Genomic DNA, 14,130 nt, shown 5'->3' with positions numbered 1-14,130 from the left:
AGGAGGGGAGGTAACTCTGTGGGGCAAGGGAGTACAAACATGTTTGGTTGTTTGGTGAAACCAGGAAAGGATTTTGCATGTCCAAAAGGAACTTTTTGACCTGAGCACGGGATCCCACCCAGGAAAAAACTTGTCTGGGCCCCATAGCAGCTCCCGTGGGACGTGGCACAGGAAGGCAGCAGTGAGAAACTTCTTTCCCAGGTGAGCAGCAGCCCCTGCTCCATGAGGAGGTGCTGAACATCACCACCAAAATCGTAAGGAGAAGCATTGGTGCAGGCAAGGAGCATCCTGTCCTGAAATCGCAGTGAGATACGTGTGGTGGAAGGAGGAGGAGCAGGCATGGATGCTCTGCACCCCAGCCTGGGGTTAAGGGAGGCTTGCAAGGGATCTGGGGGCTGCAAAGACCAAAAGCTGAGAAATGCAGGTGTGCACAGACACATTCCCATACTGGAAAACAGTTTGACCCATGTTATTTTTGACAGAAATGTACCGAGAGGGACCAAAACGGAACTGAACAGTAACAAGAAAATCAGTCAAAACACGCACTTGGAGGGTGCCTCTTCTCTGAATGAGCTTGCTGGCTGCAGGCAATGTTGGGCTCTAGCAGCAATGCTGGGCTGCAGCAAGCAGGGGAGAAGTGTTAACTGGGCAGCCTTTACGGCTGACAATTAGCATAACAAGCAGCAGGCCTGACACATCTGCCATCTGGCCACTGCTGAGTGTTATGTAAAAGACACAAGTCATGAGGAAATTAATTTGCTAGTAGTAAATTATGTTGCATTAAATAGCAAACTACATTCTGCAGCATCACATACCAATAACAAAATGCACCATGCCCTCCTTCATTCCCTACGAAGACAGAAAAGCAACTACTCTTTCACATCACCTCCTCGGTCTTTATTATCTCCAAGCTGCATTAACCATCTTATGCTAGAGTTTGCATGATGTGGTTCCACAATTCCCCTCCTCCCCTGTGCACATCCCTCAGCCTTGTCCTAGGAGGTTACTAGTGCAAAGCAGCTTTTTTAGAAAGCTCCAGAGCTGTGGGCTCTCAGAAAAACTTATTCCAGTTTGGCACCCCTTTGTTCCCTGGGGAATGGGAAGGTGGGGAGAAGCGTAGCCTAATTCTGCTGCTCTGCCTTTTGCAGCCAAAGGCTTGGTGAAGTGGTGGCAGCTTGGGATAGCTGTCCTAATCCATGGGCAACTCAACTGGTGGCAATCATTTAGGAGAAAGCAAAGGGGAATCCTTAATCTGCGGATTATCTGGGGTATTAGACAGGATGATCCTGAGGCATACGAAATTCTTCAGTACATTTTTTCTTTGTGGAACAATAGAGATTGTTCTTCCTACCCAACATACTGTTGGTAAACTCAGCTTCATATTCCTGCAATAGTCTCTTAAATGTTTCACCCAGACCTAAAGGCTGCTTGCAAGGGAATATGCATCTGCTGAGCAACCGGCCTAAGCAAATTTTGGAAGAGCAGCCATAGAATTGTGTGCTGCTAAATGAAACTCTAAGGTGCTTTTAGAAAATTCCAGATGCTTTTCATCCCCTAGTTCAGTGCTGATGCAATCAAGGTATCAACTACCCTGATCTAAAGACCACATATATTATATTATATCATATTATATTATATTATATCATATTATATTATATTATATTATATTATATTATATTATATTATATTTTTTCCTTTTGCAAATGAAACAATTTTATTTCTTCCCATATGAGTCTATTTTCCTTGCGGGGAGCAAAAAGCAGCTCAAGTAACCAAGAGGCAAAGAGAAAAACAGCTCTTGCCTATAAATTAGTTTTCACTGGCTCCTTTGCTCCCCAGGGGTCATAGACTTGATTGTGGGTTAGGAAGCAATACAGCAATTTGGGATTATGCATGGATAAAACAGAGTTATCCTCATGAGCTGATGATATGTCATCATACATTACAATCTTGTGGATATGAATTTGGACTGGGATTGTGGAGGCAAAGTTCAGCAGATCTGGCAAATAACTTACAGTGTAAAATGATCATCTTCATTGAAGAACATCAACATGTAGACAGGGGAATTACGGCAAATAAACCCTGGTGATTTATAGATTACCACAGCAGTCAGTGCTGAAGGAGGCAGCAGACTGGGCTTTTTCTTCTCCCCAACACACTGGGATATCTGCTAAGTAGATAGACTGTATTTTTGGTGAGCTGCTACTGCTTTCCTTTTAACAGACCCCGCCCTGGTGTAACTCACTGGCCAGGCTAACAATGCTGTGTGCACAGCTGGGGATATCTTGGATGCCACGGACATGCTCTGGGACAGCAGCTGCGGGACATCGGCTGGGAAGGGCTGCCACCACACCCAGCTGCACCACTGGGCACTGACTCCTGATGTTGCCACGTCCTGATGAAGTAGCCCCAAGCACTGCATCAGGACACAAACATGCTGCTTTAAGTGCGAGCTCGTTTTCCAAGTCCATGCTCTTCTAGGCTGGCAACCAAATGCAATTACCAATGACTATATGGAAAGACATCTTTAAAGTGTAATCGGAAAAACAAAGACTTTGTGTCCTTCTGCAATAGAAGAACATGTGACTGTAAAATGGTAAGGCCATTCAAATGCGCCTGTTTCAATGTCTTGTTCCTTCTAAGGCCAGAGAAACACAGTGGGCAAGAAAAAATTACACTATTGCAGATAGTTTAGGTTCCTGAGGACCAGGTACCCCCTTATAGGTCTGTACCAGGCACCTTGTCAGGCCCTGATGTCTTCTGCTTATGGTCATTTTCATTGCTGTTAAGTGGATACAGGGGCAGGTGTTTTACAGATGGGGAACTGCATTTTCAGGTTGTGAAACTGCTAAAGATACAGAAAATTAAGAAAGGAAGAAGAAACTGCCTGGGCCACTGAAAGCAGGTTGTCTTAGGTTACAAGGTAAGATGTAACCACAAGTATTCTATCACCATCTGTTAAAACCAGGTGGGGCAGTGTTCTTTGTCTCTTCCATGACACATCCCGGATAACTTCTGTTAATGGGCCACCAAGCCTCACTGCATGACTCATATTACATCATCCCATTGTGAGACGCCCTGCCCAGGGGGAGGAACCAAGCATTCCTACCTGGATATAATCTGAGGTTTGGAACACCACAGTCAGCCCTTAGCTACTGGATTCCCAGAGGAGAAGAGCTACATAACCACCACTGGGGCTTTTGAGGAAAACTACACCCTTCTACAGGATCACTGCTTCAACAGAACCACATCTACCACTTCAACAGGATTGCAGCCATCATTTAATCAGACTGCTACCACCACCCTGACCAACAGGGTGTCAGGTTGTATCCTGACCTGTCAGTGTTTCTGTACTATTGCATTTATTTCAATTTTCCTATTTAATTGTAGTTCTGATTTCGAGTCTCTCACTGGTTTGTTTTCAAACTAGTACACAGGTGCTGCCCAGTACCATGTTCAAAGTGCTGTGGAAGGTGGTGGAAGGAGTTCTTCCATGAAAAGACTACTTGAGGCACCACAGGGACACACTTTCCTTCCCTACTCAATAAAAATGGTGCTTGGGCTCCAAGGAACAGATCATCCAAAACCAAAATAAGCCACAAACATGATGCTCCATAAATTCCTTTTAAAAATCTTTTTAATGAAGAAATAATTCCATTCCAAAATATAGACACACAATTAAATAGTTTAATCACTTCAAAATATAACATGTCCCCAGTAGGTTCCAACACACACACACACAAAACAATACTTAACAGCAATACAAAAACCCCATACAATAGCAGTTCTGTTACAATACCAATGAATATTGTGACATCTTTAGTGTCTCTGTATCTGTCTCAAGTGGTGTCAAGTACAGTAGTTTTAAAAATGCGTTACAGTTAGTAGCCTCAAGATGTAACTTCATACTTCTTTTTTTTTCTTTTTGGTTCAAAGGTAAAAATGCCCTTTATTCTTCAGGACACAGTGGAGTGCTTGTTGTTCACAGCTCCGTCTGCTGATTGAACCAGTGTGATTACAGCAACCCAAGGTTGCAATATTTACAAGGTCTATCTACAGTAATTGCCAAGAACCAATAAGGATGGGAGAAGATGACGACTGAAAGTAAAGGTGGACACACTTATGATAAATTATGATGCAACAATTTGGCTCATGCATATAAGAAAATACATATTATATCACAACAAAGGCCACACACCTTTTTATGCAGTTTAGTTAACATTACTACTTACAGACAACCCATTCTCCACCTTCGCTTTGGACATTCAAGGACCCTACACATCTTCACATCCCTGTCTCCTGATTCCAAACCACTGGTTTTCCTCCAGTGACAGTAAAACCACCTGGAGTTTTGACTGCCGTGGTGGGCCATTGGTAGTTCAGAAAAGGGCCATACCAAGGACCTCTTCTGTAACTCTGTTTTAATGACCACAAACCACAACCAAAATAATATTCAACAAACAGACAAAGACCAGCTGGGTGAAAATGCAGCCAGCTTAAGAGTTGGAAAAATGCTTAAAATAGACATTTGGAGAGCTAAGTAAGAGGTGCTTCATCTCAGAGCTCCAGGGCATAAGGGACCCAGAACTCCAACTCTAAGGGATCATCTTGTTGACACCAGTCTAAAAGAAAGGTGCTTGATTAGTCAACTTCAGTTCTTACTCCTGGTTCGGACGCTCTTGCAATGGATTTAGTCTACTGCATCTATTCTAAGCATGGTGATAATGAGCACGCAGACATTAAGGTGATGAGAGGGATCTATTACTTTTGGTACAGTTAAACATGACATAGGTTGAATTAATCAGCCATTGCACACAGCTGTGTTCTAGCTTGTTTTCTCCCTGTTCAGGAAATGCTTGCCTGGAATCCTGAGCTGACAGCAATGTCTACAGGTTCACTGGAGTAGCTTAAAACACGGAGTGCTAGGCACTAGTGGAGGCTAACTCATTCCTGAGAGGAGGTCGGAGGAGGGGACAGTGGAGGATACGGTGCCTGCCTTGCCAGGATGGCACATACCCCAGGAACAAAGACCAGTGACGGCAAAAATGAAACGCTTACATGAAGATATCAGGATCCCTTAGTATGCATTTGGATGTCTGAGAGCAAGCCCAGATACACAAGGATATACAGACAAGAGATCTGCATACACAATAAAATGATACGGAAGTGAAAAATGGCAGCAGCTCTTTCATACAGATACTCATTCCCCAACACATAGTGCCCAGGGAAACAGCCACGAGCCTGGAGAATGCATGCAAACAAGTGGACTTACTGGGTTGAGCGACATAGCAATCTCACGTAAATACGGCAGCACACATCCACGTCACCATGAAAGCAAGGACAGACAAGCCATGTTAACCTGCTTTAGATGGGTATCTCATCACTTGCTGAAGGCAAACTGTGCTGGTGTGAAATATCTGTATGAAACACCACTGTTTTCAGGGCTGTTAGACAGTGTCACTTCAGGTCAGCCAGGCACTGGAAGCCCAATATTGTGTTAGGGCAGTAAAGTTACCTTGGCACAGAGGCGGCCCCGAGCTAAGACACTGCGCAGCTCAGGAGGGCCGGGTGGCCAGCATGGAACACCTCCTGGTGTCCCTGCCCGGCTGCTGCTCCAGCTGTCCCTGGCCTGGCTCTGGTTCCTCTGCACGGCAGTGCCATGTGCCATAGAGGTGTCACCTTTGTTTTGGAGCAGGGTGCTCTGGGGAGCACGTTGATGCTAGTTTGTGTCAATGCCTGCTCAGGAGTATCTGTAGGTTTGTAGTCACAGCAGAGCAAACACTTTTCAGCCAGCAGCCTCACTGCCTAACCCTGCCTAATGGCCAGGTCAGTCCCCTTTCTCCTGAAATGCCTTGATACTGGAAAAATACGAAACCGGACGAAACTCCAATTCTGTAACTGTATGCCTGTCCTTTCGAAACAATCCACTGCTCTTCTTGTGCTTTTCACTGATCGCTATTTCTCCATCCAGCTCTGAAAGAGTCTCACCACACATTTCCAAGAGGGCATGCAGAACATCTGGTGGCTGGCTAAGGCAGTACACATTCGGAAATCAAAAGGAAACAGTTGCAAGCGCACTTTAAGCCTGTACATTTAAAGCTGAAGGCCTCAAAAATAACATAATGGAAGGGGGTGGGGGGGAAGAGGAGGGGCAGAGAGATGGAAAGAGCTGGTTTGTTGAACACATGCTTACTAAAGCTAAAACATCAATGAAACAATACCATGGAGGATTATACATAACATCAGTCAGTTCAGGGATCTTATGGCACCTGTGGTTTATAAACAGCTTTAGCAACGAGTATTTCAAAACATAGTTCACAGTTTTAAGAAGATCTGTGCTGATTTAAAAACTAGATTCTATATCATTTGAATGTCACCTTTTGTATATGATATCTATTTGGAAAAAAAATATTTACACTAACTTCTATGGCTGATTTGTTAGATTATTTTGAAAGAAACATTCCTAAGTTACACGTTAGCCCTAAATTAGAGAAGTTTATTATTATTATTAATGATATAATTATTATTATTTTAGTACATTTTGTATAAGCCTTAATTTAAAGACTTGCAAACAAATTGCAAATATAGTCTGGTACTTAGTTTTTTGGGCTACTAGATATATACACTCAGGAGTATAATCATTCAGTGTTAAATGCATACTTGTCACTTTTTATTTCTCCCGTGGAAAAAAATGTACAGTGTCTATAGTAAACCGACCTACTAAAATCTCAAAGTATTCAGAAATCAAATTTCTAACTATAAACAGTATTGTCATTGTAAACTGAACAGGTTCAATATCATGTGCAAAGGGTTTTCGTGAGTTATTAACAGCGCCGCCGTGTGTGACAGCAGCACGCGCGTCAGTCTGTTTGCTTCGCCGGTAATGAGCCATGTTACAGAAGATGTAGCTAATATAAGTTAGCCTTGAACAAAAGTCTTGTTGTCAAAAAACACACATCTACAAACTACAACTCTTAGAACAAAAGTACTGTGCTACAGTCCTCAGAACTTAGTTATGCGATTTTTTTGTCAAGAGACGCTGCACCTCTTGGTTCCACTCTTCTGTGAAGTTCGCAGCTGAGTTTTCTTCATCGTCTGTCCGAAAGCAGCTCTCCTCATCATCAGTTCTTACGTAGCTTTCGTTGTCTGTCTGACTGCAGCTTCCCTGTTGAGAAACGTTTACAGAAGGTTTTTAAAGAGTGCTAGTTTAAGATGTTGCACCCATGCAGGCAGAGCAAGTAAAGCCTCTGACTGCTGCTTTATTGAGAGGAAAAAGGAGCTGGCCAATTCCTGTGGTTATCCCTCAAGGAATTCAAAAAGGAAAAAAGCCATCCTACTTATGTGAGCCACAGGTATTTGAGCTGTAAACAGAAACTTACAGGGCATGAGGGAAGCTGGAAACTTTCCTTGCCCTGGGCAAGAAGACTGTTGCCTGCTCTGCTGTGGGACCTTGGGGTAACTCAGTCTGCATTGACACAGATTTGCAGTGTTCCCATTCTCCTTTCCATTTCACCTTTCCAAATTGCTCTATAAATAGAATGTTGGAAGCGAAACCATGGCTTATTCCCCTTGTGCAGTGTTCAGGCATTTGATTAACACTCACCATCATGAGCCTCCCCTCACATGTAAATTTCTTGCCCTGTGTGTGTTTTAGTGTCTAAGAAAACCTGTAGTTACTTGAAAGGGTGATTCTGAGTGCTACAGCTCATGAACAGCCTAGTCCACTGGTGCACCAGTTTCTGCTGGTGCTCCTCTGAGTCCTGAAGCATCAGTGAGTATGTCAAATTCCTACAGGAGAGGCATTTTAGCTGGTAATGGAAAAATGCTTGATAGGTTACTGCTGCTCCTTCTCAGAACTACGTCAGGATCTACAGTCAGGTAATACTGCAAACTTCTGCTTTTGGCACATTTATTGTAAAGGCATTGTTTACATATTTGTAAGTTAAGGAACTCATCCCTTTTATTCTTGAACTACCTCAGAGAGAAAACCAATCTGCATTGCATGAGATATGATAATCACAGCTTAACAGACCACTCCCTCCACATGAATTCTTTTCTACTCATTTCAGGCATAAAGCTGGTCTAAAAGATGGGAGATGAAATGCAAGTTACTCTGGCAAAAATAGTTAAATTAAATCTGATGAATGAAGAAAGGCCAGGTAGTTTAGTTTGCTGCTTCTCCTTTCTGAGACCATTTGATTGTATTAATTATTCAAGCACAAAGACTTCCACCCCACTCCTTAATACCTAAGCACGCCAAATGGTACAATGATCTTAATTTAGTGTCTCTTTGTGTCAGATGGTTACAAAAGACAAGCATTAACATTTTCTTGATAAATGCAAAGGAAGCCTGCACTGCAAGTCTAATAAGAGTTTCATAAAAAATTTCTGAGTTACATTTTAAATGATATCTTTTAAAAACCGGGCACGCCCCTGTACCACTTAAGTCTGCAAACTAATTTGGAAATCTTAGCAAAGGAACGTTTTTCTCTTCACAATTCAGACAAAAAAATGAAAATCAAAGGCATGGAAGAGGTCAGTTCTCAGCTGCTTCAGACTGACTTTTACTGAATCAGTTTCAGTGTTATGGAAACCGTAGAATCACTTAAGTTGGAAAAGATCATTGAGTCCAGCCATTAACCCAGCACTGCCAAGTCTCACTACTAAACCATGTTCCCAAGTGCCACATCCACATGCCTTTCAAATATCTCTGGGGATGGTGACTCAACTTCCCTCAGCTGCCTGTTTCAATGCTTGACAACCCTTTTGGTGACAAAATTTTTCCTAATACACAAAAATATAGGAACATCTCATATTTAGTGATGGTACCATTATAAACCACAAGAGTAAAATAAGAGTGGCTTGTGAAACATGGGATGCATTAAGATGCATTGACAGTAATGTTAAGTATTTGGGTTTGCTTCATATTTTTTGGATAAATTACTTCTCTTTGGTGGAGTGTGGGAAGGGTTATTCTAAATTCTCTCCAGGCGTCTCTCTGTTCCACAGCCAGCACTGGGATAGATTATCCAACTAGAATTAATGAGTACTAATGAACCTCAGAGCTTTAAATTCATTGCAACATTTTGGAAGAGCCAAAATTAATTCCAAGTTAAGACTTGTATGATTTGTCATGATATAAAACTGTTTCTTGACCTCTTCTGTTACTTAATCCACAGGTTCTTCTCTGTTACTTGTCATTCAGTCGTTTTTCAAAAAACATTCCTATCACTTGTGTAATTTTAGAATTGAATTCACAAATTAAAGCTGCTTCTTCCCTGTTAACTTGGTCACAGTTTTTTACGCCTACATGCTAAGAAGAGGAGGACTTAGGGAGAAAAATAAACCAAAAAGAAAAGAAAACCAAAACATAGCTGAGTGAATGTAGTAGACATTTTTGAAAATTACTGTGCTGCTATGCTCCTGTTATTTTCAAATGGAATGGTCCAGATAATGCTGGCTTTTATGTATTTGTTCAAGAAAAAACCAAAAAAGACTGGACTAGACTGACCACACCATCACCCTTGGCCCATGGTTTTTATCACCCAACATTTGATGATATTCCCAATCTCTGCTGGTAAACGTGAAAGCAGAGGTTTGAGAAAAATGACAAGAGATGAGAAAAATATGAAAGTGCTACTGAACAGGAATTCTGTCCTGGAAAAACAGTCAAGTTGAATAGATAGTATTTTTAAAGAATGCATTCGTATCAAAAATTTGAAAGGATTTGGGGGTTTTGTGCTTGAAAAAAATCCCACCTGTTTCAATACAAACCATTCAGTCACTTTTGCAATGGAAAATGTCACCCACAGACACCCAAATCCTCAGACACCACAACAGTTCATGTTATAAAGTTTTGAGAGAGTGAGAGGGTTTGGAGTGGGAATGGAACTGAATCGTTAACTGAAATTATTATGTTTTTGTCAAGATAGGGAAAATCGCAGTTAAAATCTGAGAACAAAACCTGTAATAAAGCCTCCTCCCTGTACTCCCTTTCAGAGGATGCTTTAGGTCTGATTTCTGTTAGCTTTTCACACCTTCTCTCCTGTTATAATAATGCATATAAATGAATTAGGCATGACCAATTCAAATGTGTGCCAGCACTAAGAAAGCATAGCTTTAGAAAATCTAGGAGATTGTAGGTCTCGTGGGGACACGTCCACTGCACGAGTCAACAGCAACTAAATGAAAATGACAACTTTTCAGCCAGTTTCTGAAATGCAGGCTTTCTGCTCCTGTTGGCCATCCTTGGCAAAAAATCAAATGCTATCAAGGGGATAAAGGTAAAGCAACATCAAAGCTGCAGTTTCACCTAATGTCAAGATCTGCCTAGTGCCTGCTGAAAACAAGCTCAAATTCACTCTGTTTCTTTACTAAAAATAAAACAAGTACATTTAACATAAAAAGTAAATTGAAAACAGGATTAAATTATGTTTTATATATCACTGGACTTGCTCTCTTGGGAATTTGTTATACTAGATGCTATTTAAAATCAATTCTGGAAAATTGTACATAGTGCTTTTAAAGATGCAAATGAAAATAGCTTGCAAAAAAGCATCAATCAAATAACATCAACTCCAGATGAATTAGGCAATGAACAAAACTCTGTGGCTGGCCATCAGCTGCAGTATCACTCATAAGGAGCTACAATAAACTGATCTCATTTCCTCCATAATTTTTTTCTTGTTGTGTGTGTGTTGGTTTTTTTTGTTTTTTGTTTTAATAAGCACAGATGTAATACTGGTGTGAGATAGGAAAGTCTGTTGGCTTTCTACTTCCTATGGCCATCTAGGACCATAGTGACTGTATTTGTACCACTATTGACTGGATAAGGGCTTAAAAATAAAACTCTTCATGCAGCCTCTAAGCTTCAAGCAAGAACCCAATGAAAACTGCAAAATCACTTTCGATACCATGTCTGGTATAAACTATTTGGAAGTTATTTTTCCAGTGCTGTGAAATGTAAGCACCAAATAAAATAGACAAGATATGACAGACTTCCATATTCACAACAGAGTGAATCTTGAGAAGTTTCACTTACCACATGAAGATGTATTTATCATAATGCACCATAATACGTTTTGTTCTTGTGGATATAGGTGAAGTGCCAAGTCTACCAGTTTTGGATGCTAACTTCTGTAGGGCTGGGCTTTTATAGCTCCTGGGAACGTTACAGTCTTTGGTACGGGCCAAAGGGCTCCCTTGGGAGCCAAAAAAATCTCACTATAAAAATCTCTCTTTTTGACGAGGTTTCAAAATGTTTCAAAAATCATCCAGGAGAGGAAATAGTAGCTCAGTCTCAGATCTCTGCTATTTGAGACAGGATACATATTTTCAAGAAAGGCAGGCTTTAGGGCAGTATGTTTCTCCACATCACTATGTTAACACTGCTTCCCAACAAAAGAGGAAACTTTGAATGGAAGTGCCTGAGTTTTGTAATTCTAATTAAAAAGATTTTTTTGACTTATTATTGCAAATTGTAATTATATTCAGTTATATATAAAATTTCTACTATATACATAGTTATACACACACATTGTTGTTGAAAGATCCATTTTACTTTTCACCTGATCTAAAACTGACAACTGCACCAAAACAGAGTAAGAAAACTTATTTTTCTGGCCATCAATGTTTAGGAAACTCTACATGGATCATGTTTTTAACAGGGCTACTGAGAAAATGAATGCAACCTGAGGGGCAACGTAAGGAGAATTTTTATGAGCAGTTATTTGGTGTTTATAGTACTCTGGGTATTGCAGTTTATTTGCTTTTCACATTATTCTGCTTCAGCTGCAAGACGCTGAGACAGATGCTTTGGAAATACCCACTAGCAGCTGCTTTCACAAGATACACATTTTAACAGTCAAATTTCACTGTCATCAGAAGATGCAAACCCCTTGAATCAGGGTCAAGTTTTACCATCAAAACTGCCGCATAAATAAGGAGGTCTACCATAAAACATGACACAAAATCTAACAATATGAGTTCCTGTTAGAGTTGGCACAGGTTGGTTCACTGGTTTTTCTTATCTGAACATGACCCTGCTCCCAAGCTCTAGTGTCCATTTGATTGTTGACCTCTGCTTGCTTTTAGTTCTGGCATTGAGCAAGAGGCTCAGTTTGCAGACCAGAATCAGATCCCTATTCTGATTTCTCCTCCCTTTCTGTCCCCGTCATCCCATGGTTCAGTGTCTCAGCAGGATGGACAGCACTGTCTCAGTGCCATCTTCACAGCAGGGCACTGCACTCTCCTAGAAAGTCAGAAATGCAGAATCCACGGCTTCAGCTGAGGCAAGAAGAAATGTGTGGTCTCCCATTTCCTGGGCAAATGTTCAGAGTAACAGGCTACTTCATAAAAATAGATGATGTCTGTCTTCCTGAGGAGAAACACAATTGCTGAACTTGGCAATAATCTCAGTGCTGCAACTGTGAGGTTGGCATGGGTAAGGAACATGACCTGAATATGAGACAGCAGGGAGTTTATAGATCTTGCCATATTTCTGAGCTGCCAGACTCTATCCAGTACCTGAGTGCCTCCCACTTGGATTGGGGCATTTTAAACCTCCGCAACACATTTGAGGAGACCTCTGTGGTTCAGCAGCTGGTTGATTGCTTTCTTTAACATAACTCTTGTTTCACACACTGAAGTAGATGTTCTGATCTCATCAGAAATTATTTATTTCAGTTATCCTAGGAAGACTGAAGCATTGAAAGGAATTAAACTCAGGTCTCCTGAAATGTAATCTGGTTCCTTATCTCCTGGATAAGGTTTCTCTGTACTGGCTAATGTATTTGTCATCATCCCCATGGATAAAAAGCCCACATTCTCACTCTGATGGTCAACAAAGGAAAAATAAAAAAAAGGGTGATGGCTTAACATGAAACCATGGGACTAGGACCACAGATCCATAAATTAGAACTGATTCAGAGAGATTCCAAGGCATCCCAACACAGGTTAAAAGGATAAAGAAACAGCATTGTCATTGTTCAGGCGCCACAAGATGCATTGCAACTGAAATGTATACTATGAGGATTAATTCCAAACTTTCCTCTAAATTCTATTAATACTTACTTGAGAGGAGAGAGAAGAATATTGCACTCAACTTTGCAAACTGACCTGTAGGTAACAAAGGACAGAAAACAGGAAGATGACAAATTAAGCCCGTGAGCAGCCAGGCAGTGTATTATTCTGAAAAAAGCCATGCACAAGCCTAGAAATAAAGGGAGCAATTAGAGACCCAGAAAATAACCCCAGTGAAAACTGTCTTACACAATATATCAGCAAAAGACTGTACCAAGACCAAAAGTGGAAGCAGATGTGGGAGGATACACACTGTTAGCATTTACACCTGTGCATCAAATGTGTCTGGGTTTTTTTCTGATACAGATACTTGTTATTTACAACATGCTTAAAAAAAAAAAAAGAGAGAGAAAGAAGCCTCCTCTAAGGTTTCATGTCCCTGATTTCCCTATGTATCTTGGGTTTTTTGCTCATACTTTAATACTAATTTAGAGTTCAGCATAAAAATCTTTCTTGGAGACAAGGTGACACAAAATAACAAGAGTGGGTTTGGGCCAACCATCTTCCATGCTACACTACATCTACGTGTTTTTCTAAATGTGCTGATTTTACACGAAGTGAGACATTTAATAACATAAAAATGGTTACCAGATTGTTACTGAGGTGACCATTCTGCCATCTTAGTAGGAGTTCCTTCTTGCAGGTTTTTTCAGCTGACAACTGCATTAGGATAGCTACAGCTTCTGACTTTTTTTGGCAATCCAGATGAATGCAGTGTACATGTGAGCACAAACAGTAAAACAGCTTGTAATAAATTTCAATGGTTTGATGCAAATGAGAGTAGTTGACCTGGCCTCAGTTCAACAGGATACCCTGAACAGAAATTTCCCAATTTTCCTTTGTTTTCCCAAGTAGAAAGTTGTGGCTTTTTTAGAATACTCAGTGATATTAGTAGAAAAAGGAATAGAAGAGCAAAATACCACAAATAAACAGCAAATTGCAGAGAACAACCAATGCCAAAGCATGTCTTGGGATCAATATATGATACTATCCAACCAACTCCTAATCATCTTAGCAGTCCCTATTAACTTAGCACTTTTTCTTGCTTCC

General features: G+C 40.9%; 1 protein-coding gene across 18 annotated transcripts in view; it reads right to left on the bottom strand.

Annotated features, from left to right (window-relative positions):
* Positions 1–3,619: 3,619 nt before the first annotated feature.
* The window catches only part of DTNA (dystrobrevin alpha), a 223,487-nt gene continuing 212,976 nt past the window's right edge, over positions 3,620–14,130 (bottom strand). For all 18 annotated transcript variants that reach the window (XM_048329114.1, XM_048329116.1, XM_048329115.1 and 15 more), the window contains one exon: positions 3,620–7,165. In XM_048329114.1, coding sequence (XP_048185071.1) covers positions 7,010–7,165 — 156 coding nt within the window. In that variant the 3' untranslated portion in view covers positions 3,620–7,009. The remainder of the gene's footprint in view (positions 7,166–14,130) is intronic.

The sequence above is a fragment of the Corvus hawaiiensis genome, chromosome 26, assembly GCF_020740725.1.
Source record: "Corvus hawaiiensis isolate bCorHaw1 chromosome 26, bCorHaw1.pri.cur, whole genome shotgun sequence".
Lineage (NCBI taxonomy): Eukaryota > Metazoa > Chordata > Aves > Passeriformes > Corvidae > Corvus > Corvus hawaiiensis.
Note: the sequence above shows the minus strand (reverse complement) of the source record. Positions and strands in the feature narration are given on the sequence as shown.